This window comes from Typopeltis vanoorti, chromosome 20, assembly GCF_054136105.1.
Source record: "Typopeltis vanoorti isolate ZY-2024b chromosome 20, IOZ_Tvanoo_1.0, whole genome shotgun sequence".
Classification (NCBI taxonomy): Eukaryota; Metazoa; Arthropoda; class Arachnida; order Uropygi; family Thelyphonidae; genus Typopeltis; species Typopeltis vanoorti.
In genome coordinates, this window is record NC_143568.1 from 63806907 (window position 1) to 63829431 (window position 22525).

Genomic DNA, 22525 nt, shown 5'->3' on the forward strand with positions numbered 1-22525 from the left:
CGACGGATAGTCATGTCAGAAACAATATCAATATCAGAAAATGTTGGATTCATTTTGCTTTTCCTAACTAGTAAACGATCTTCAGTAAGTGTAGTTTTCCTTTTTCGCCCATGTTTTTCTTTTTGTTTCAGGGGGAAAAAAGGTACCCTGTTTGGCTAAACCTCTTTAAAACGCATTAACATTACCCAAATCAACACCACAGTCATTGACAATTTGTCTTTGAGTCGCGGATGAGTGCTGAGAAAAAGTACACATAGCTTTCTTGGAAATGAATCCATTTAATAGATACACAAAATGAATAAAACACTACGAATGTCAACTTGTTTACGTTATTAAAAACACAAAACATTATTACTAAACATTGCAGAGACAGTTAAAACACTCAGCACTCAGCCAAAACAGTGAATCAAAGCAAAACTGAAACCAAATTAAAATTATTTTGACTGAAACAAAAGCCAAACCGAAACCAAAAACCTTGACGGAAATTTGGTTTGTTCCGAGTCATTTGATCGCCACTGTAGATGAAACGCATCTTTCGCAGATTGGGTCAATAAAGCATTTGTATTTTATGTTTATTCAAACGTCACCCCTTTGATGTCATCTTGTGCAATTACATGAATGTTTCACCATCAGCTTTTCATCTGAAAATTATAATCTTGAATCCAGTAATTTGCCTTTGCATCACTGAAAGAGCACGTGATTATCATGCGACTTGCAACCCGCATCGATATGCAGTATGATATCAGTTCCAAGTTATATTTTACTCTGCATTATTTGTTTATTTTTCAATCTTTAGTAAAGTGGATTCATATTAAAATATGTCTAAATAGACTTATACATCATAAAGTCATCCGAATAATGCCCTTTACATAAAAAGATCTTATTGCGTTGTTTATTACGTTATTTTTTTAAAACGCATGCACATAATGTCTACTGCATTATCTGCTGTTATAATTAGAATAACGTACATTAGGAATAAGTTATCAATTGTAAAATAATTCATTAGTTATTTTAATAATGACTTCTTGGATTTTAGCACCTTACATTTGGAAATCCAATACTAGATAAAATGGTCTCACTGCAAGAAGGAGAAGAATGGAAAAGAATACGAACTATCATGAGCCCAGCATTTAGCACAGGCAAGATGAAGAAGGTATTTAATGTTTTATATTCATATTTTATAAATATCACTATTGGTTCTTTGTAGATATTCATCATTAAAATATCACGCAAACTGATACAAAAATAGTTGAAACTTAAAATACGTAGATAATCAAGGGAAGCCAAATCTCATTATTGTATACAAACAATAACTCGGACATCACTTCAGAATAAAGTTTGGTTTATATTTGAACACTTTTATTATTAAAGAGCAATCATAGTTTAAAATTACAAAATAGGATATAGCATTCGTTATCTCATTATACCGTTTTCTATTTGACGTATTTAAAGACTCGGTGTTGGGTGGTGATATGAATTCGCATGTATGTATTGGCCCGTGTGTGTTGGTTTTCGATAGACCGTGAAGGATAGATTGCCTGAAGGAAGACGTGTAACTAGTGTGTCTAGGAACGGGAGCGAATTTTGGTTTTCGATTTCGATGGTATCATAGACACACTAGTTACACGTCTTCCTTCAGGCAATCTATCCTTCACGGTCTACCGAAAACCGACACACACGGGCCAATACATACATACGAATTCATATCACCACCCAGCACAAAAATATGGAGTCATAAACACCCTTAAAAACAGAGCCACAACTATTTGCTCTAACCAGCAGGCCCTGAAACAAGAACTAAAAACCATTAGTGACACATTCATAAACAATGGCTATAACAAAAATACTGTCAATAAAATACTCTATAAAACCACAACAAAAACGAATCTAGACTACAGTAAAACCATAGCCATCCCATTCATTAAAGGGTTATCAGAAAAAATCAACAGAATCCTACAACATTATAACCTTAATGACAGCTTTAAACCACCCACTAAACTTAAAACCATATTTAGCTCCTCTAAGGACCCTCTCCTCCCATTAGCACATCCTGGAGTCTATTGCATCCGCTGCACCTGTAACTTACCGTACATTGGTGAAACAGGACGGACAATCCCTATACGCAAAAAAGAACACATTAGACACATTAAATATAACCATTATGGTGAAGCAGGCCTCTCAGACCACGCACTCAACACCTTACACCAAATCAACTGGAAAAGCACCTGCTCCTTACACCGCACAAAAACATGGTATGAAATAAAATTTAAAGAATCCTGCGAAATCCTGATAAACCACCCAAATATCAACAATAAAGATGGTATGAAAATTCCAAGGATCTGGATGGCACACATTCAGCCAACCTAATTTGAAAGATTCAACACAAGTCAGGACTCTAGCCAATCTGCTATTATTAGAAACCATTCCACTCCAACGGGCTGGAATGATGTTAATATAATGTTAATATATGTATATAGTAGACAACACAAATAATAGGACTTTAGCGTTGATGAATAATTTTTTTTTTTTTCCCACCAGAGCACAGGCCAACAATTGTGGTAGCGGTTACGTGCAAGCCTAAAAGAAAGGATGTGTGTGTGTGTGTGTGTGTGTGTGTGTGTGTGTGTGTGTGTGTGTGTGTGTGTGTGTGTGTGTGTGTGTGTGTGTGTGTGTGTGTGTTCTGTCTATTCTCAGGGATATTTTTCGATGTTTCTCCTCTGGAAAACCTTCGTTATGCTATAGACGCAGCCTGCCTGTGAAACCATTTAACTCATCTTCTGTTGAAAAATCATTATAACATTTTTGCATTATAGACAGGTTCTAATTCCATCTAAAACACTAAGGGTATCGTTGGTTACTTGGTTTTTTCCACCAAACGGTATTTACGGTGAGAAATGAGTCACTAATCAGTAAACTAATTCCGTGTTTGATTCCGTAGTTTTATGGTGATGACTTCAAAATATAAATAAAGTCCTCAGCATAAAAATAAGGAATACAACACGAAACAAAATTGAAAATATGAAAAAATAGCAGTCTTGGTGAAGAGATATAGAGACATCCTGGCTCAGGTTGCCGTGTGGATAAAGTCCCTGCTGTGCAGTCAAGAGGATGTTGGTTTGAACAGTACTGTAATATGAAAGTTTGTTATAGATCTTTAGATTGCGACTAATCTCACCACTCTATGTGAGACGTTAAACTCTCATTTTGGGTTTCAAAAATGCTTTTTGGTCTCCACGAAAGGGTTATCGGTTTTTCTAATCTGAGTTTCAAATTTCACTCTGTGGAATGACGTACATATTACAAATTCTAATAAACTGTTTTGTCTCAGAATATTCACAGTATTTTTCCTCTCGTCAAGTGTTTCACAGCCTCCGACGAGACACAGAATCACTTGCATTGGTGATCAGCGCAAACGGTGTTTTTACATTAGCGAATTTAATGTGAAAAACATTCAGTCCTTTGTTGTTGTCTATGGATTATAAAGGTCCGACAAAACTGTGTTTGGTAGATAATCTTTAATTTATACTAATAGGGAAAAATCTAGAAAATATCGCAACACCAAACATAATACGAATGAACATCGTCCAGGTTAGTTTAAGGTATGATTTTTATTGTACAGCTCTCTCCTGGAAGGATAAATATCGTTTACAGCTAGGTCACCCGTCTTTACGAACTACATATCAAATGATAATAAGGAAAATAATCTTCAATAGTTACAGGAGCTTAAGGCCAATGATCGGTATAGTTCAGTTTCGTATCTATGTCTTCTGGATAAGATCGTTAATCCTATGCCCGAAAACATACTGCAGATATTTTTGTGTGCAAAGTGAGTTTATTCTTCTGAGAGGTTTGAGGAATCGAAAACCCGAGTTTCCTATAGGAAAAAGTTTTCCATTCTTGTGTGAGACAGGCTAACACACCGTCGAATGAAATGTTTTGATAAAAGTACTTCCCGTCCTAGGCGTGACTAGAGCCTCAATTGTTACAACCTAAGGGATTCGTTCAAACCCACCTAGCTACTGAGGTTCTTACATGTGGAATAATAACTTCAAATTCTGTAATAGTGTCCGTTTATCTTACCAGAAATATAAAAATTGACTTACCAGATGCTGTCCGGGAACCTCTTGTTAAACAGATCTTACTATGTCTTATCATCTTCCATTTCAGAATTTCAACTGTTTGTATTTTGTATTCATACAAATTTAAACCGCTCTGAAGACCAATTTATATGATTAATTGGAAACTGGAAGCTGCACAATTCACTGCAAATATTTCTAAAACTTGTCAATTTCATCACAGGGACTGTAGATGATCTTCTTGAGTTGTGTTTCTTTCTTGGGCTCTCTCAAGGAGTTTTCGCGGCAAAGCTAATGATTTCTACTTCCAATACCACATACACACTCTTTTGTAGCTAAAATGTTCTTATAAGTTTTCTTTACTGTTTTTATCAATTATTTAAAAAATACATAGATAATTTTATCTCCTACATTACTAGTGGAAAGAATGCGCTCGCCTGTCTCTCAGCAGATGTTAACTACTTTACAAAGAAGAAGAAGACCGTTACATAAATGAACGAACAATCAGTATACCAACCTCACTTTATACAAGGCATATAATCGCTTGTATTTTACATTTAATAACATTAAAAGCCATCAGTTACATCTGTCAGGATTCGTTGTTGCTCTTTTACCGAGCTTTCGTACTACACTCAATATCGACGATGCGCTTTGGTTGCAAAGACCTAGGTTCACATACCAACCGGGGCGAGATCCTTTATAAAGTGTTCTTGCTTGATATTGTACGTAAATTAGTCTACCTAATATGGAGCAGTAGTTTTATTTAATTCCGGAAACTATACTGAAAGAGCATACGATATTAATAGACATATTACACAGCGCACGCATCCTTATTGCTTCAATTTCAAATACCAAGAACCGCTCTTGCATATCAGGATCATTTCAGTTCGCTGACTGACCGACCAAATAACCGATTGTTATCCTTCATAAATAAACCACTATAATCGATCGAAGGTGTAGGGCTTTGATTAATCGATAATAATTTCAGCACGTTTTATAAATAAAGTGAAAGAGATTGTCACTAAATGGTAGACGAAATTTTTTTTAAAATTTGAAATCTACCCTTACTGATTTAGCGCACTTCTGTTAATAATCGTTAAATAAATTCTTAATTTTTTTATGTATATCAAACCAAAGGTTAATTGATTGTCAATGAATGGTATATTAGTATCAAAACCATAGGTAGGCTCTTCGATAATTCGAAAACTCGGTTTGAAAGGCCACATACTGAACTTTTTCGATCCGCATAAGCGTGCATGATTTTCTCTCACCGCTCGATGAAATTCTACACACCTCCCGGTAGGGTTACTATTAGGAGGAAAACACATGTGAACGCGCGCTCACGCACGCACGCACACACACACACACACACACACACACACACACGCACGCACGCACGCGCGCGCGCACGCACACACACACACACACACACACACACACACACACACACACACACACACACACACACACACACACACACACACACACACACACACACACACACACACACACACACATTCATGCTCACAGTGAGATTTGTACCTATAACCTATTGGTTGCAGCACTCGGCAATCCATACCAGGAAATGAATAATAGAGGATCTAATATATTACAGTACATTGCACACCCACTAGATAATAGGGTTCGTTATTGTTGGGGATTGGGGGTTAGACTCAGAATTAATATGTCTGAATGAGGAATTGATTATAGAGATAATATCTATAGTAGTTTGTGTTTACTGATACTTTTAATATAGGAAGTATGTTATGGACATACGTTACGCCTTTCATATTCTTACAGATTTTCTTAAAGAAAAAATAGACAGAACGCTACACAAATACAACATCAAAATCACCTTTAAACTCCCGATAAAATTAAGACACCCGCTCATTTCTTCCAAGGATCCCCTGCCACACCTATCCCACCCAGGGGTTTACAAAATAGATTGCACATGTAACATACCATACATAGGGGAAACAGGGCAAACCATCCCAATTAGGAAGGATGAACACAAACGATATAAAATACCTTTATTTTGGAAAAACCGGCCTTTCTGGCCACGCACCCCAAACATACCACAGAATTAATTAAAAAGGTACTAAGGGGCTACACCGCACCAAAACCTGGTTCGAGAGCGGAAATTCAAGGAAGCATGTGAAATGCTCAAACACGATCCGAATCTGAATAAAAATGATGACCTAAGCATTCCTAGAATGTGGAGAAGACTTGGTGAAGTGTTTTTTTTTTCCTAACATTCAATAGGAACCTGTACTGCAGATAATCGTAATATAACAATATAAACTGTATAATTCCAGAGGAATCCTAGTACGTGAGGACTTCAGCAAAGTTTATTGTAGTTTTTATTGGTATTTTTTTTAATCACTAGAGGGCAGGCTAAGAAAAAAGATTAGTTAACAACGTAGATGTAATTTATCTGTATAGAGTTCAACAGCATGTAGCTTGGTTCTTATACACATGTATCCTGATGATGACCTCGATACAGGGGTCGAAACGTCAAGTTATGATTTTATTATTAATCAGTAAAATAATCTTTTCAACACGTGTATTTTGTGTCCCTAAATTCATAAATATGAATTTATTTTCTCTGGTTTAAGTATTGTTATCATAAAGCATACCAAGGAATTTAGTTATATATGTAAGTAAATATTTCATTTACGAATTAAGTGAAATTATGTTGCCTTGTATAAGTAAACTTGACATACTTAAAAATTTCACTTACAAACTTTCTTTTCATTCAGATAGCCTTGATTATCAACGAATGTGCTGACACCTTAACACAGAATTTCTTGGAAGCTGCAAAAAAAGAAGAGACAGTCGACTGTAAGAAGTAAGTAAAAGTACGATATCCCCTTCGTTATTTTTGACTATGTTATGAATGCATATTATTTACCAGAATATAGTTTATGTTCTGAAACATATTATTTTAATAAAATTAATAATCCACTTAAACATGTACCAGTATTAAAAATATTTATATGGAATTTAAGTTATAAAGGCGAAGAAATGCATGACAGATAACTACAGTCAGATAAAACATTACAGTAATACGTTGCCGTAAGTCATCATTAAGCACAACGAGAGCATTCCAGATTAAGCAGAAATGACCTTATAAACCCAAGACTTTCTTGGGTTTCATACATCAAACGCATGGAGGAATCAGGTAGCATACATACACTGAGAAAGTACCGAAACGGGGATATTTGTGTGTGTGTCGTAGCTGTACCATTGGAGTATCTTAACATTCATTTTTGCGCTTACAGAGCGATTTAGGATTGCGCGAAGACATTAGAAACTGAAGAACTTATCTTCATAACCCAATTTTCCATGGACGAATTGCTGGATACGAACAAAACACCATACAAAACGATCTCGGGTTTGTTCGCTGTAGAGGTGCGTAATCACACTTGAGTATTTGAACTGCTGTTTGTGATTAAACACAAAATAATTGGAAATGTGTCGGGGTGTATAGAGGAAATGATAGGAAAGGTGTAATTAGCAGAGTGTATTACACCACCTGTGAAGTGTGTATCATGATAACGATAGGATATATTTCCATGGTCCTTCAACATTAGAACACCTAATGTTGAATCGCCAGATGACTGATACTTCTGTTCCATTCCGTGTTGCCGTCGAACTGCTATGATGAAAAGATTTGAGGAAATGTCTGTGAAAAAATTCGACTAGCGAGCATTCGCCATAACCAGAATAATCCTGTGGAGCAATTTTGAAACAGAAACTTGATTAAGCAGGAGACCAGCTCTTTAATTTCATTCTAGGAAAGAAATGAGAACCATTTTCGTGGAGAAATACTGCAGATTATTTCCGTTTTTAGCATTTAGTGGACATTTATAGAGGAGAGCCTACTTGTAGACTAAAACCGTTTAATAAGACTTCTAAAGGACTCAGGAAATCGCAATAATTATTCTGATACAACAAACATCTGAATCTATCAACTGTTATGAACTTGTGCCATGTAGGCAGCATAACCGAAATGCAGAATACCAATTGAATTAGAGTGACCAAATCTTTTTTGCATAATAATTGAAAAAAATTATGTAACTTCTCTTCGTTAGACTGGAAATATTTTTTTTCCTCCTGATTAGCTTACAACTGTATTTAGTGTTTTCTTACTTTCGATGTTTCTTTTCGTTAGAATACCTTTCATTAAGAATTGAATGAGTTCTGGGTGTTGGACTAATTTAAAAGGTAGATTATATATACCATGCCTTCTACCTCCCAAAAAAGGGCCAATAATCGCCGTGCAATAGAAAAGGTACCCCATGCAAAAATCGTTCCTTTTTATAGTCCGAAAGTTTAGTAGGTCATACCACACTGCTAGACATTTAGTTCTGATCAAAACACAAACCGACTTCACTTCATACAGCAGATCAAGTTGTCACGAATTCTGAATATTTCTTAGTAAGCTTTCGAAGTGCCCGAGTATACCCAATTCCTCTAATAATCTTGTTCACCCACAATACCCATCTATGTTTAACACGAACACTACTTCTAATAACTATTATTGATCCTCTCATCATTCTAAACTTTGCCGTTTCATGTTTCGTTAGTTCCAAATGGTACACTAACGAATTATATTCCTCTTGGCCTTCCTTTAGTTGGTTTTCTTAACTCAAAGGCTTTAAATCGCCATCCGTACCCAGATTGCAAATCAAGTCTTTTTCTAAAGTCTTTATCTAAACAATTAATGATTTCAGCCTATCTGAATATTTTGGATTTTTTAGCGATAATTAATACGAGATTAATTAACAGTTATAAAATATTTGAGTTTTACATTTTCCAGTATTTTTATTTCACGGATGACATTTAAAATTTCGGTCGCACTTCGAAATAAGCCAATCAGTGAAAAACGTATTATGTCACTGTTGAAAATTGACTTCAGTGTGTTATAACATTGCTCAGTTTGGCACAGAATGATTCAATATTTTCAAAAATAAACTCTCTCTCTCTCTCTCTCTCTCTCTCTCTCTAAAAAAAATCCTTTATGATAAATATCAAGTACAAATTATAACACGTGATAGTTTACTAACTAAAATTATTTTTATCACCCAAATAAGCCCTCTTTCTCCCGATAATTAATACGCTTTAATTAACATGGCATCAATTGCTTAAATTATCGACTAAGATTCAAAGTCAGATAACTAGGAGGAGACGTCCATGTAAACTATTAAGGATTGTTGAAAACCGACTTAGCTTCTGATCCAATGTCCAAATCTCACCTTCTCGTAATACAACCCACTAGTGTATATATCTACGGAACGAACGAAGATAGGCAGGTAATTTGTGGTCTACCGTGCCAACCTGTATTCTGTATTGTCTCAAATCAAAATACAATGTGGCACAACAAAATAAAATGCTATGCCGCCTTGGACATCACTAGATTAAACAAGGTCCAATGTTTTTGTCGGGACGAAAAGCAAAAAAACCCAACCACTGGATATCCACCGCAACGTCCTTAGAATTTAAGATAGGTACCTTAAACATAAGAAACAACAGAAAAGAAGTGGGACTGACGGAAAAATCAGAGAAGCAACACTTCGAAATAATTAGTATTAATGAAACAAAGAAGACAAAATCATGTGTGATTCTTCTAAATAACAACTTTAAGATGATACATTCAGGCAACAATGATCAAGAAAGGGAGGAGTGGCGATAGTCTTCAACACCCATTAAAATAGTCGTTGAACGGCAAGCAATATCAACAAAAATAATCTGGGCAAACATCAAAATAGACAATTAGATGATAAAAGGTATTTGTATGTATGGTTACACAGAAAGAAGAAATTGAGAAATGTTTCCAGTCATTGGAGAAGACAGCTGTTAAAGAAAAAGGGAAAACTGACCGACCCTTATTGGAGATCTAAACAGCAGAGTAGCAAATAATTAGCAGACATACAGAAATGTGTTGGGAGAGAAAAAGATGCAGTGCTAATTAAAATGGTAAATATCTGTTAGATTTCTGTTGAGGACACAGACTCTCATAAATACTAAATGCCTCCAACATAAATATGTCTACAAATTTAAATGGAGAGAGGATGCAAGAAAAAAAAAGACACGATTCATTAACTGTATTACTATTATTCGTTCAAGTCAAAAACCCATATGGAATATTTGAAAGAAAAAGTAATCCCATTTAGTTTCGGGCAGAATAAAAGTAAATGTCATAATGAAAAGAAAAATATGCAAGACTGAGAGAATTGTAAATGAAAATATATCAATATTAATGGAGACAAAATGAGTTAGAAAACAATAATCAAATCATCGAAAGTTGGTACGCTTGCAGATTCATGGTAGAATATAAAGAGAATTAGATACTGAGGCAAATAGTGAGCATAAGTTGTCCGCTATCGTTCTAAGCTCATTCAAATCCATCTCGTTTTCATTTCTTCAATAGCATCCTGTTATTTCGCCGTTTGAAGAGTATAACATGCTGTCCTATTTAAACTGTTCCCTGCATACCACGATAATAAATGTGTAGAGAGCTGGTTAAAGTTATCTTAAAGATATCCATGTACTCAACAGACAAACTCGTTTAAAATAATTTCTAATAAACCATGAAGAATGAAGTAAACTCAGTTTATAATACTCTTGCGATTCAAGTGCCTGACTCATCACATTACTAACCCTGCTATGTAAATTTAGTATATCAGTATATTTGTTAATTTATTTACTCACTTGCTCATACTGAACTTCCTCTTTCAATCTTTTTTTTTTTTTTTTTCAGATTATTCGGAGCATTTACAATGGACGTCATATGCTGCAGTGCTTTTGGAGTAAAGATCGACTCTCACAATGACCCTAACAACCCAATGGTCACAAATGCGAGAAAAATGTTCAACAGAGATATTAATCCAACTTTCGTACTTTCCTGTAAGAATTATAAATTCTTTCTTCGTATTATTAAAGAACAGTTTGATTTTCGATAACACGAGCCTAATATTTTCTGACCTGTGTGTTATATTAATTTGAATTCACGAAAAACGTAACAAATATAGTAATTTGTTATTTTTAGATCGCTTGTGTATTACGGTTGATTTCGCTTTATTTAATCATGATTAATAATAATTAATTTAATCTTACTTGGTTCTAAATAGATTAAATTAATGCTTTAGATTAAAAAGATTTCAGCAGTGGGAAATTTCTGGAGGTTTAAAATTTATTTTCATAGACACTCTCGTCACTGTTGTAATGTTTAACCCCAGAAACAAACATTTTGTGATTAAAAACTGCTTGATTAAGTCTTTTGGACCTTCCTGTTTTTCGTCTATCATCTAATTTAGGCACTACTCAGTCAATCACACTTATGTAAAATAATTAATTAGCAAATATGAGCATATGATGATGTTAAAAATATTTAGATTTCATTGATTTTTACTGCTGAATTCTTATTGAAATTTCCAAATTACAAGATTAGCAGTTATCAGCCATGCTTATTAATCGCAAAATTTATTTCTTCCCTTAGTTCTGTTCCCTTCAATTGCAAAACTACTCGGAATATCCTTCTTTGCAAAAGATTTATTCAATTTCTTTCGAGATGTAGCCTTACAAGTGATCGACAAGAGGAAAAAGCAAGAGAAGGTAATATTAGACACGACTGAATTATGTGCATTGAATTTATGATTTCTTATTTAAGTAAGACTTTTCGATATATAATCAAAATCTATCATAACCGAAAGTTCCTAGAAAATGATTTTCCACTAAAATCTTCGAAGTCCTTCTAACTCTCGATGAACTCCTGACAAAGGCTTATTTTAATATCGCTTTTATACAATGATTATGTACCTTTATCGCTCTTCCATTTGTTACTGCGTTTATTTTACATATTTCTTAGTTATCTCGATCAACTTGTTGAATCTATTTGTTGAATTTTGTTTCTTAGATATTTTAATGTATTGTTTTGAAGTAAATTTCCATTGATATTCTATATCTTAGATTAAGTTCCTTCATTTCTTGAGAAAGGCCAGTGCTAGTGATGAAAGAGAGGTACATCACATTATTTGCTAAGTCATGTAGTTTGGTACATTTGCACTGGTAAACTTCTCAAATCATCGAAGTCTCTTGTTTTGCTGTTGTCGCTGTTAAATCTGTAATTCATATATGAATTTCTAGCGCGCCTATTGATCTCCTAAATGCAGTAGTTATGAAGATTTGGTTTCATGAACATTTACAGGCGCTATGATTAATCTCAGTATCCGGATTTTCAAAACGTCCGCATGGAATGTTTTTTATGCGAGTCTAACACAAAAAATGTTAAAATCTACTGCGTATTTTGTTCTCTGCATAGGCTAACGATTAGATATCGTAAAACATTTCTTGATCTAAAAGTTAATATGGATGAAGAAGACCATTCAGCCTAAAGTAAGCAGTAAAGTGGCTTCTCATGGAACATCGATTTTATCTATAATTGAATAACAGCGCCCAACATTAATTTTGCATTAAAATGCGATTCGTGTATGAAGAAACTTAAATAATACACATTCATGTAATGCGCAAAACTGCATAGTCATTATTTTTTTCAGCCTCAAAATGACTTTCTTCAGATGATGATGGAAGCAGCGAAGGAAGCACAGATCGAAGAAGTCGAGAACACAGAACCCGAAGCAGAAAAATATAATGAAAAGTTGCATTATGATCCTAAATACAAAGGTAAAAATTTTATTCTACTATTTGAAAATATTTTATTACCAAATCGGGTACTGTTTAAAAGTCTTTATAACGTATTGTAACGTAACGCCTGGCAGTATTCAACACATGTTTACTTTCATGGTGGATGACTAAAATATACAATGTCTTTCCTTAGCTCCGAAAAAGCTTCTTAATACCATGCTGAAATATTAAAGAAATATAAAATATGCTTACATCAAATCTTACGGATTTTGTTGGGTGCGTGGGCATTGCTTCTGCATACGAGTAATAGACTTGGTGTGGGAGGTGATCAAATCCCATTGCGGCAAGGGCGTATCTGATTCTCTGTAACTAGTAGATGAAGCTAATCTCCAAAGTGAAATCGTTCTCCTGCTTATTGGGGATCTGAAGTAACTTGAATTGGTCATCATCATCATCATCATGCCTATCAAGGATTTGGATCTAGAGTGGCCTGTTCCGGCAGTAGAAATCATTTCTTTTTCCTAATGGCTTGTAATTTAAGGCTTATTTTCGTAATCTTTCTGTTTCATTCTCTGAACGTGTTCCATCCATTTATGTTTATATTTTTTAATTTTTTCTATTACTAATTCCTGGTGGTTTAATTTTTTATAATTTCTTCGTCTCTTTTGTGATCAAATAGACTTTGCAGGTTTTCTCATAATCTTCATTTCAGCTGTTATTAATCTTTGTTTGTGTTTGTTTTTGTTTTATTGTCCAGATTTCATTTCAATACAATAAGATTGGTAAGGCTAATTTATTGTATACTTTTATCCTGGTTTGTTTTTGAACTAGGTTTGGTTTAAATATAGAGTTAATTACAGCTATTTTTTTTTAATATTTTGCAATATTTAGGTTTATATCTTTTTCATTTTCATATGTAATCATGCATTCTAGTAGTTAAATGAATTCCCCTGTTCTAAGATCTTGTTATCTATTACTATTTTAGTTCTTACTGGATCTTGTCCTTTAAAGACCATCGTTTTTGTTTTTCTGTTGACATTATCGTTCCATAATCTTTGGCTATCTCCTTTAGATTTAAAATAACTTTCTGTAAGTTATTTCAGAGTTTATAATTATTATTTGGTCATCGGCAAAAAGGAGAGTATTTAAGTTCACAGTAGGAGAAAGGTTAATAATACCTTGATGGCAATTTTGTTTCCATTTTATTATTATTTAATTTATGTAAACATTAAAAAGAGTTGCTGAGAGGGAACAACTTGAATTGGTTTGGTTAGATAATCCGAAAAGCATTTCCGGATATTTGACTCTTAGTCCGTACAATTCTCGCGCAATATTTCGTTGGTGGAATTACATTAAAAGAAGTTGATTGCAATTCAATAAAGTTACAAGTGAACAATAAAATATATAAGCAACATTTGTGTGATCAATATTCCTATATAAATGTAAGAAACAATAATGATAATAATACAATAACCATAATTCACAGTATTATTTCCGCTACTATTACTACAATTACTCTTATTATTGCTTATAACAAGTCATATTCATAAAAAGTTGCATTTCGTGATAACATTATCGCAGCAGTTGAACTTTCGTCTTTCGGCCGATGTACTGTACACATATAATTTTGATTTATCTGTGTTTACCACTCGAAATGGGCAGATATTCGAGATAACATTTTAGTTGATATTTCAGCGAATCTCTCCCTAATACGGCTACAGAACGTTAGCACCATGAATAGACAAGGAATAAATATTCCAAGAACTGCATTCTAAAATCACATATTGAACTAGTATTTCAAGCTGATTTAAGCCTTATTAAACAGATATTCATAAACATCCATGACATAGCGAGATTCGACCCTGGTCATGTATGTTGCAGAAAAGAAAAAAAAAACGTTTTGCCCTCCCCCACTTCTAGCTTGTATAAATGTTAAAATTCATTAACCTTCATCCATTTCTAACAGATGTATTTTTATTATTATTATTATACGGGCATATCCATAAAGTCCGAAGACTCATCGCTGAAGACCCAATCTATCTACACAGTCTATCAAACCTCACTTGAAGCTGTGAATAGACAAACAACTCACAACTGACTCTGGCAATCCATTCCATTCATTCACACCTCTCCAAGCAAAAAATCAAGTCCTCAGATCTCTAGTAACCGTATCTTTATTTAACTTCCAGGGATGATCCCTTGTTCTGGTCCATCAAGCCATGTGCTGAAACATTTCTTCTGCATCCTATAAAACCCTTTTAATCAACTTAAATGTTTCTATCATATCCTCTCTTTTTCAACCGACTTCTGCAATCCACACACCCTCAATCTATCCTCATCGAGAACATTTCGCAGGCTACTCACCATCTTGGTCACTCGCATCTGAATCCACTCCACCATTTGTTCATTTGCAAGAAAACAAGCGGACAAGACTAGAGCACATTAGTCCAGATGCGGACGTATCAAGGCCTTATAAAGAGGAATTACAACTTCCTGTTTTTTCTCTACTTGTTAATCTCTTCTTCAATAGCCAAGTAATCTTATGGGCTACTTTAGCAACCTTAACAATATATCACAAAGTGCATAACTTGACATTTCTCGACATGAAATTGACGCCCATTAAGTTTTCTCATACTGCCAGCCTATATAAATCTCCCTGCAAGCTCTCCACATCGCCTTGATTAACTGTTATCCTACTTAATTTCGCATCATCAACACACAACTGAATATTTCCTTCAGTTGTGTGTTGATGTTCCTTCGTTTTGCTGGATTTTTCAAAATCATCATGTAGCCATTTTCTTTATCCAACTCAGCTATTATTCTATTATAAGAAAATTAGTAAATTACTAACTAATGACCGACCTTTCAAAAAGCCACGTTACATTTCATGAAATATCATATTTTTATCTGCCATTCTTGAATTCTCTTTTTTTAACCAATTTTTCTAGTACTTGTACCACAACGCCTGAGATACTGATTGCTCAATAATTTGCTACTGCTGTATTAGAACCTCCCTTATGCAAAGGGAGGTTCTAATACTGCTTTCCCCTCCCTTGTAACTCTACCAGAGCTGAAACTTAATTAAACAGCTTAGTCAAGTGCATTGCCAGTTCCCTTGCACATTCTCGCAAACCCTTAGCCGATATCCCATAGCTGTATTTACATTGAGATTCTGCAATACCCTGAGAACAACTAATTCATCCACCTCTGTTCCCTCATTAGTGTCTGTCGATAGGTTAAAGCGGTAACCTCACTAAGAAGACATATGCATGCAAAGGGTCAGTCAGTAACTCAACTATTTTATCTGCTTCTGTCTACTCCTGACCCTCATCACTCATTAAGATTAAACTTCCATAGTTATTTTCACTCTTAATTTCCACATAACGAAATAACTCTTTGGGATTTCTTTAGCTCTGCCCGGCAAGATTTTTCTCATAATCTGATTTTGCCTTACTTGCCATGATGATCACTTTTCTTGCCTGAGCCTCGTAGTGTTTTGAGTTTGCTGGTCATTTTTTCTTTATATATCCTCCACAGCATTTACTTCTTCCACAGCTCGTGCTTAATGATATTACTGATCTATATGACTCCTACCCGATTAACCCTCCTTAACTTAGGTATAAAGTTTAATACTGTTTTTTCAAGATGTCTCTTAACTATATCCAATGCACTAAGCCGCTCATAATAAGCATTCGACCTGTACTACTCATTGAACTAATTTGGCAATGCAAATCCTCAGATCATCTGTGGAACTCCTTGGCATATAGCAATAACAGTCCCTGTAACTAGATCATCAGCTGTTAGCCAGATCTCATTAATTCCTATAAAGTTTGGCGAGATTGCACTAAGTAGTTCCACACTTTATAGCTTTAAAAAACCATTTTTATAAATTTTATAATTAAAATTGTAACAAAATTAAAATTAAATTTAATTTAAAAATTATATTATATTTAACTTCATTCAATTTAATCAGTTTTATATTGCAAAATTACACGTATAAATGGGTTAATTAATTACGAACTCAATTACTATAATTATTTTTTGGCCAGAGTATGAACATATGGCGAAGATTAAACAGATTGGAAGTGTGACTTAGACTGTGGTATTTCTTGGAATTCAAGATTTCAATGGAAACAAGTATTTTAGTTCTTGTTTTCATAGCGCCGACGTCGTACTTATTTGTTTTCTTTCTATACTTCATGTATTTTATTGTATCACCAGGTGTTCCAAATGTGATGACATGGCTGTGTCCTTGGATGATAGATGAATTTCCGAGTTCTGCTCATAATTGTTTTTATTTATTTATTTATTTATGATGCCATAATGCGGTCTACTTAGGTTGTCATCGGCACAGGCTATCAAACTGACGTCACTCATCATTTTCTGCATACTCTATGATATTCCACAGAAAAACACCATGTTTAACTGCTTGACACATCCAAAGATTAGGCATAACAGGTGTGAGAAAATTCTTTTTATATTGCTGTTCATTACTAGTACTTATCATACTAATTCTGAAAGAAATGCATCCTTGATTTCTAAGTGCATGGTTTATACAACTACACTGAAGTTTCTTCTGCATTCGAATCAAAGTTAAATTCAAGATTTATTTTAATCATAGATAATACTGCCAAAATGAATGTTCCCTTGATTTTTGTGCTGGAATCCTGCTTATATCAAACCGTTTGTGATTGTTACTTTTAAGAATTACTTTATTTTTCAATTTCAATCAAATACCGACTAAAGTTAGTATTCAATTAAACTTACAGAACTTTCTCACGAGGAGCTGGTGGCCAATTGTTTTCTGTTCTTCATTGCTGGATACGATACTACCGCATCTACGTTGTCATTTTCTGCACACAACTTGGCTTTACATCCGGAATGTCAGGAGAAGCTTATCGAGGAAGTGGATATGATCTTCGATGAATACGTATGTATTCCAGTGTCATTTGCTCTCAAGAATAGTTTAATAGCAAAGAAAGTGAATTAGCATATGAGCTTTAATCGGCAATATTAAATTATAATAACAATTTGTACTTTGATAATACTTATTCGTCATTTTAAAATGCAGTTAGTCTTACCAAAAACAGAATTGAAACCACTTTCTCTTCCATCTACAATAGCGATTCGAGAATCACTAAAATATTACGTAGTGTCATTACAAAGGTAAAGTGGATTATACTGAGAAGTAAACAAGCCACGTTTTTCTCTCAACTATAAATTCTAAAAATATTATATAAAAAACGCCAAAAATGGCACTTGTCAAGCCATTTGAAAAAGCCGCATTTCTACACAAAAACTTACCAACACAACTGATATCGTTTCTCAAACCATTGAGCATGCATTCTCCTGTATGAAAAGCTATGCATCAAAACAGTAACATTGAATAATATAAATGCTTCCTAAGGACAAGATTGTAGATTTGATGCAACTGAAGAATCGTCACGATAATAATCTTCTTATGGAATTAATGCGAGACCTTCAGTTTCAGTTTGAATGAAAACAGTACAGCAATGCTATTCAACAAGAAATCCATGAATAAGAGAAAAAATAATTCTCATTATCCGTTTGCACGTAGGCCCATTTGTGTGTATGATGCACTTTCAAAATCATTCCTGTCTCAATAGGAGAGAGAATTCTTATTACTGCAGTCTGTAATGTCTGTTATTATTCAGTATTTCTTGGCTGATCTTCCTGCCTTGAGACATGATAAGCCCACCTGATCGGGTGGTATTCCTCTGCCTACATATGCGACTGGTTCTCTTTATCGTTTGAGGAGCAGTATAAAAGTTCTTGGCGTTCTAGACCAGATTCATATCCAGTTTTCCTAACCGTAGCCTAGCCATATTCCTCTTTAGGATGAATTAAAACAACACCACTAAGCTGGAAACGAAATCGAATAAATCTGGAATAAAGAAAATAATATGTTTCCTATGAATATGGTTAGAGACAATCGCTGTGGAAAAATAAAGGGAAACATATATCAGAATAAAAATTTAGCATCGATGCAGTTTGACAATAGTACACGAAGTCTGCAAGAAACGAAACTTTTGGTTGTTCATAGCAAGCTATTTGTTATTTGGAGAGAAGAAAAGCAGACGTAATTAGGCTCTAATATGAAACATGTGGGTATTTTATCTGTGCTTTTAAACTTCTTTAAAGTCTGATCAACTAGGCAGGCGTCATATTTACTTCATATTATTGCACCGCTCCTACATACAAGAGGCCATAATGCATATAGCAAATAAATGCAATCTTGCTTAAGATTATTACTGAAGATGGATGAGTCTAAATGGTAAAATTTAATTTTTATTTTTAATTTGTTTTAGGAAATGCAAATACGCATGTGGTTCGACTTTTCTGAACTGCATTTATAAAGAATAATATGCAATTTTTGTAAACTGATGGTTATCAACTTAATATTTCATAGTGATGAAATATATGCTTTAATTTGTAAATTTAGAATTCACTAATAATTTATTTTCTTTAATTCCAGGGAGAATTAAATTATGACACCGTGAATAAAATGAAATATTTGGATCGTGTTGTTTCCGAAACTCTACGCGTGTTTCCTCCTGCTATAAAGTAATCTATAATTTTATTGAGTGCCGAAATTATTGTTATTATAATTTGTTTCATGAAAATGTGTCTTTGTGTTTAGCAAATTTTAATATCAAGTTGTCTTACATAAAGTCTTGATGTCCCAAAATTCACGCAAGATTTAAATTTAGCGCCATTTGTGCGGTAAAGTGTTGCCAACAAGAAAAAAAAGACAGCGTGACAGCTGACAGTTCAGGGTTATTAAAAATGACCACACACAGCGAAGAGAGTTCGTTGAATGGATTATGGAACAAGTGGATGCTTATTTTTCGAACAAAATCATCTTCAGCGATGAGGCTCATTATCATCATGATGGCTTCGTTAATCGACAAAATTGTCGCATTTCGGGTTCAGAAAATCCACAAGTGATTGATGAGAAACAAATGCATCCACAACGTGGCACTGTTTGGTGCGGATTTTGGGCTGGAGGCATCATCGGTCTATTCTTCTTCGAAAATGCGGCTGGTAAGGCAATAACAGTTAATGGTGTGTTCGCTATCGCGACATGATAATCCAGTTTTTTGTGCCTAAATTGCAAGATATGGATGTGGACGACATGTGGTTTCAACGTGACGGTGCCACATGCCATACAGCCCGAGAAACAACACGACCAGGAAATGACTCATGCAGTAATTACTGCATGAGTCATTTCCTGGTCGTGTAATTTCCCGTTTTGGTGATCAGAATTGGCCGCCCAGATCATGTGACTTAACGCCGTTGGACTTTTTTCTTTGAGGTTTTTTGAAGTCTCAGGTTTATGCCAACAAGCCCACGACCACCCACGCCTTGAAGGAGGAAATTGAGCGCTGTATCAACGAAATTCAGCCACATTTATGCAAAACGGTCATGGAAAATTTCGACAAAAGAGTGCGTATGTGCCAGCAAAGCCGTGGAGGCCATTTACCCGATACGCTATTCCATGCATAACCCTATACTGTATACTTTATTAATCAATAAGAAATTACAATTTTTAATTAAAAACCTGTGTTTTCTATCAAAATTACTTCTTACGTGAATTTTGGGACAACCTGTATTAGTGAAGAAAAGGCAAATGATGAAACGACATATATACGATAGATGCCCCTCTAGCATCTATCGTATATATGTCTATATAACTGTGAATTGATACAGTAGAGAATTTTCTCAGTAACAACCTACTTATTCGCTCCGAAGGAAGTGCAATAACTACTCTAAATTTATTATTATTAGTAGTAGCTATTATTTGATTTTTCCAATATGAATGCAGTTTGTGATTGAGAAGCTCATATCATATAATTCTATCATATAAAATTCATATGATATCGCTACTGTTGGCTTATTTACCACTAAATTAATATTATTAGTGGAAAACAAAAGGAAATTATTTTAATTCTACAATTTCATGCTACTTAACTTATTTACAGTTCAAAACAACATATTGTAATTTATGTAATAAACTGTGACATTATAGTTGTAAAAAATAAAATTGCAAGTTTATTTTTCGAAACTATTAAGAAATTAGAGTTGCTATTGCGGGAGGAGGATAATGTTGTCATTCTACATCAACATCTACAAGATCACTTTTAATTATTGAGGTTTTTTTTTTAAACGGAGAATGTTTATTTATTTCTAAGCTCGTCCAAATCCAAAGTGCTTATTAAGTAAGTTTCTAAAATCTCTTGCTTTAGAAGCCAAGATTTTTATCCCAACTATATATGCATGATAAAGACATATGTTGTTTCTTATTTTATGAATTTCTTTTTCAACTGCTTTTTTAAATTTTCTATATGTTCTTTTATAAGAACACTATTTTAGCGGTTGTTTCTCATAACTGTAGCTTATATTGTTTAGTTTTAAGAAAAGATTTCACTAGCTTGGTTAGTAACAGCATTTTGTTTCATCACAGGATGATTGTGCATCTTTTGCAAATGAACTGGAAGTGAATTCGTAAAAAATAAATAGAAATTGTCAGATAAAAATGGGACATGATTGGTTCTGCAAGAAATCCACATAAATACAATCGAATCGACTTAACAAATACATTATCTACCAATAATTTTCCGAACACTTTACCAATTTACATTTTATACCAGCAGGTGAACTCTAATATCGGGTATGTCCACCTTTGTCTTTGATCTCCTCCTGCATTCTTTGAGGTACGCTTTCCACCAATGTACGACAGACATCAGGTGGTACTTGTCTCCATTCCTATAACAGTAACGCTGATTCAGCGACAGATTGAGGACGTACTGCTCTGGAACTCAATCGCGCCTCAGTCCCCATCGACCACAGGTGTTCAATGGGGGGGGGGTTCAGGTCAATACTCTGAGCATGCCATTGCAGAGGTTTAAACCCATCTCTTCATTACATTACATAAAAGCAGCAGCTTTGTGGCATTGGGCATTGTTGTCTTGAGAGTCCGTTGCATTAAAATTCCACAGTGTAGGCAGCACATAATTATGCAGAATATCAACCTATTGAGTTACCTTCATGGAAATATGGACAACAGCCAGCAGTCCTACACAAACCAGATGAATGCACCCAACACCATTACTTCTCCATCACCATACGTTTCTGTGGGTACAACACACTTTAGTCGGAATCGTTCACCAGGCTGTCTCTATACCAACACCCTGCCATCAAATTGGAAAGAGGTGAACCTTGACTCGTTGTTCCAGATTATCGTTTTACACTAGTCAATTGCCCAGTTTACGTGTTCTTTGCCCCAGGCCAGACGAGCCACCTTGTCCATTGTTTTGACGTACGGCTTGTGTGCTACTCTTCCGGGGAAACCCAGTAAATTGAGTTCATTCAGAACAGTGTTAATGCTCACCATGGTGTTACTGGCGAGCAGGAACTGATCACGGATGGTCTGTGCCGAGTGCAGCCGGTTTTTGCTTGCCACCCGTTTTACCACCCTGTCAGTCATTTCGGAATCCGCCGTAGATATTTTCCTACACCAGTAAAGCCAGAACATCCCCATTTGTTGAGATCAATTCTGTCAATTGTTGATTTTGAATGCTCCAGTTGGCACCTGCACATGTGGCATGTCACGAACAGTGACAGCCCACGATGACACCTCTCTGGAAGTCATAGAGTTCAAGTCGAGTAGCCATACACTTGTATTCAACTGCTACAATGAAATACAGCTTCCTATTATCTGTTATTTGTACACTCGTTTTTATGTTATTAATATAATTGGAAATATTGGAATGCACACACAC

At 34.8% G+C, this 22525-nt stretch overlaps 1 protein-coding gene across 1 annotated transcript in view; it reads left to right on the forward strand.

Annotated features, from left to right (window-relative positions):
• Nucleotides 1-22525, forward strand: part of LOC150095500 (cytochrome P450 3A8-like) — a 49960-nt gene that overhangs the window by 15494 nt on the left and 11941 nt on the right. Inside the window, exons 5-11 of the mRNA XM_090410340.1 lie at nucleotides 1037-1153; nucleotides 6836-6924; nucleotides 10840-10985; nucleotides 11578-11693; nucleotides 12635-12761; nucleotides 17492-17652; nucleotides 19219-19307. Coding sequence (XP_090266466.1) covers nucleotides 1037-1153; nucleotides 6836-6924; nucleotides 10840-10985; nucleotides 11578-11693; nucleotides 12635-12761; nucleotides 17492-17652; nucleotides 19219-19307 — 845 coding nt within the window. The remainder of the gene's footprint in view (nucleotides 1-1036; nucleotides 1154-6835; nucleotides 6925-10839; nucleotides 10986-11577; nucleotides 11694-12634; nucleotides 12762-17491; nucleotides 17653-19218; nucleotides 19308-22525) is intronic.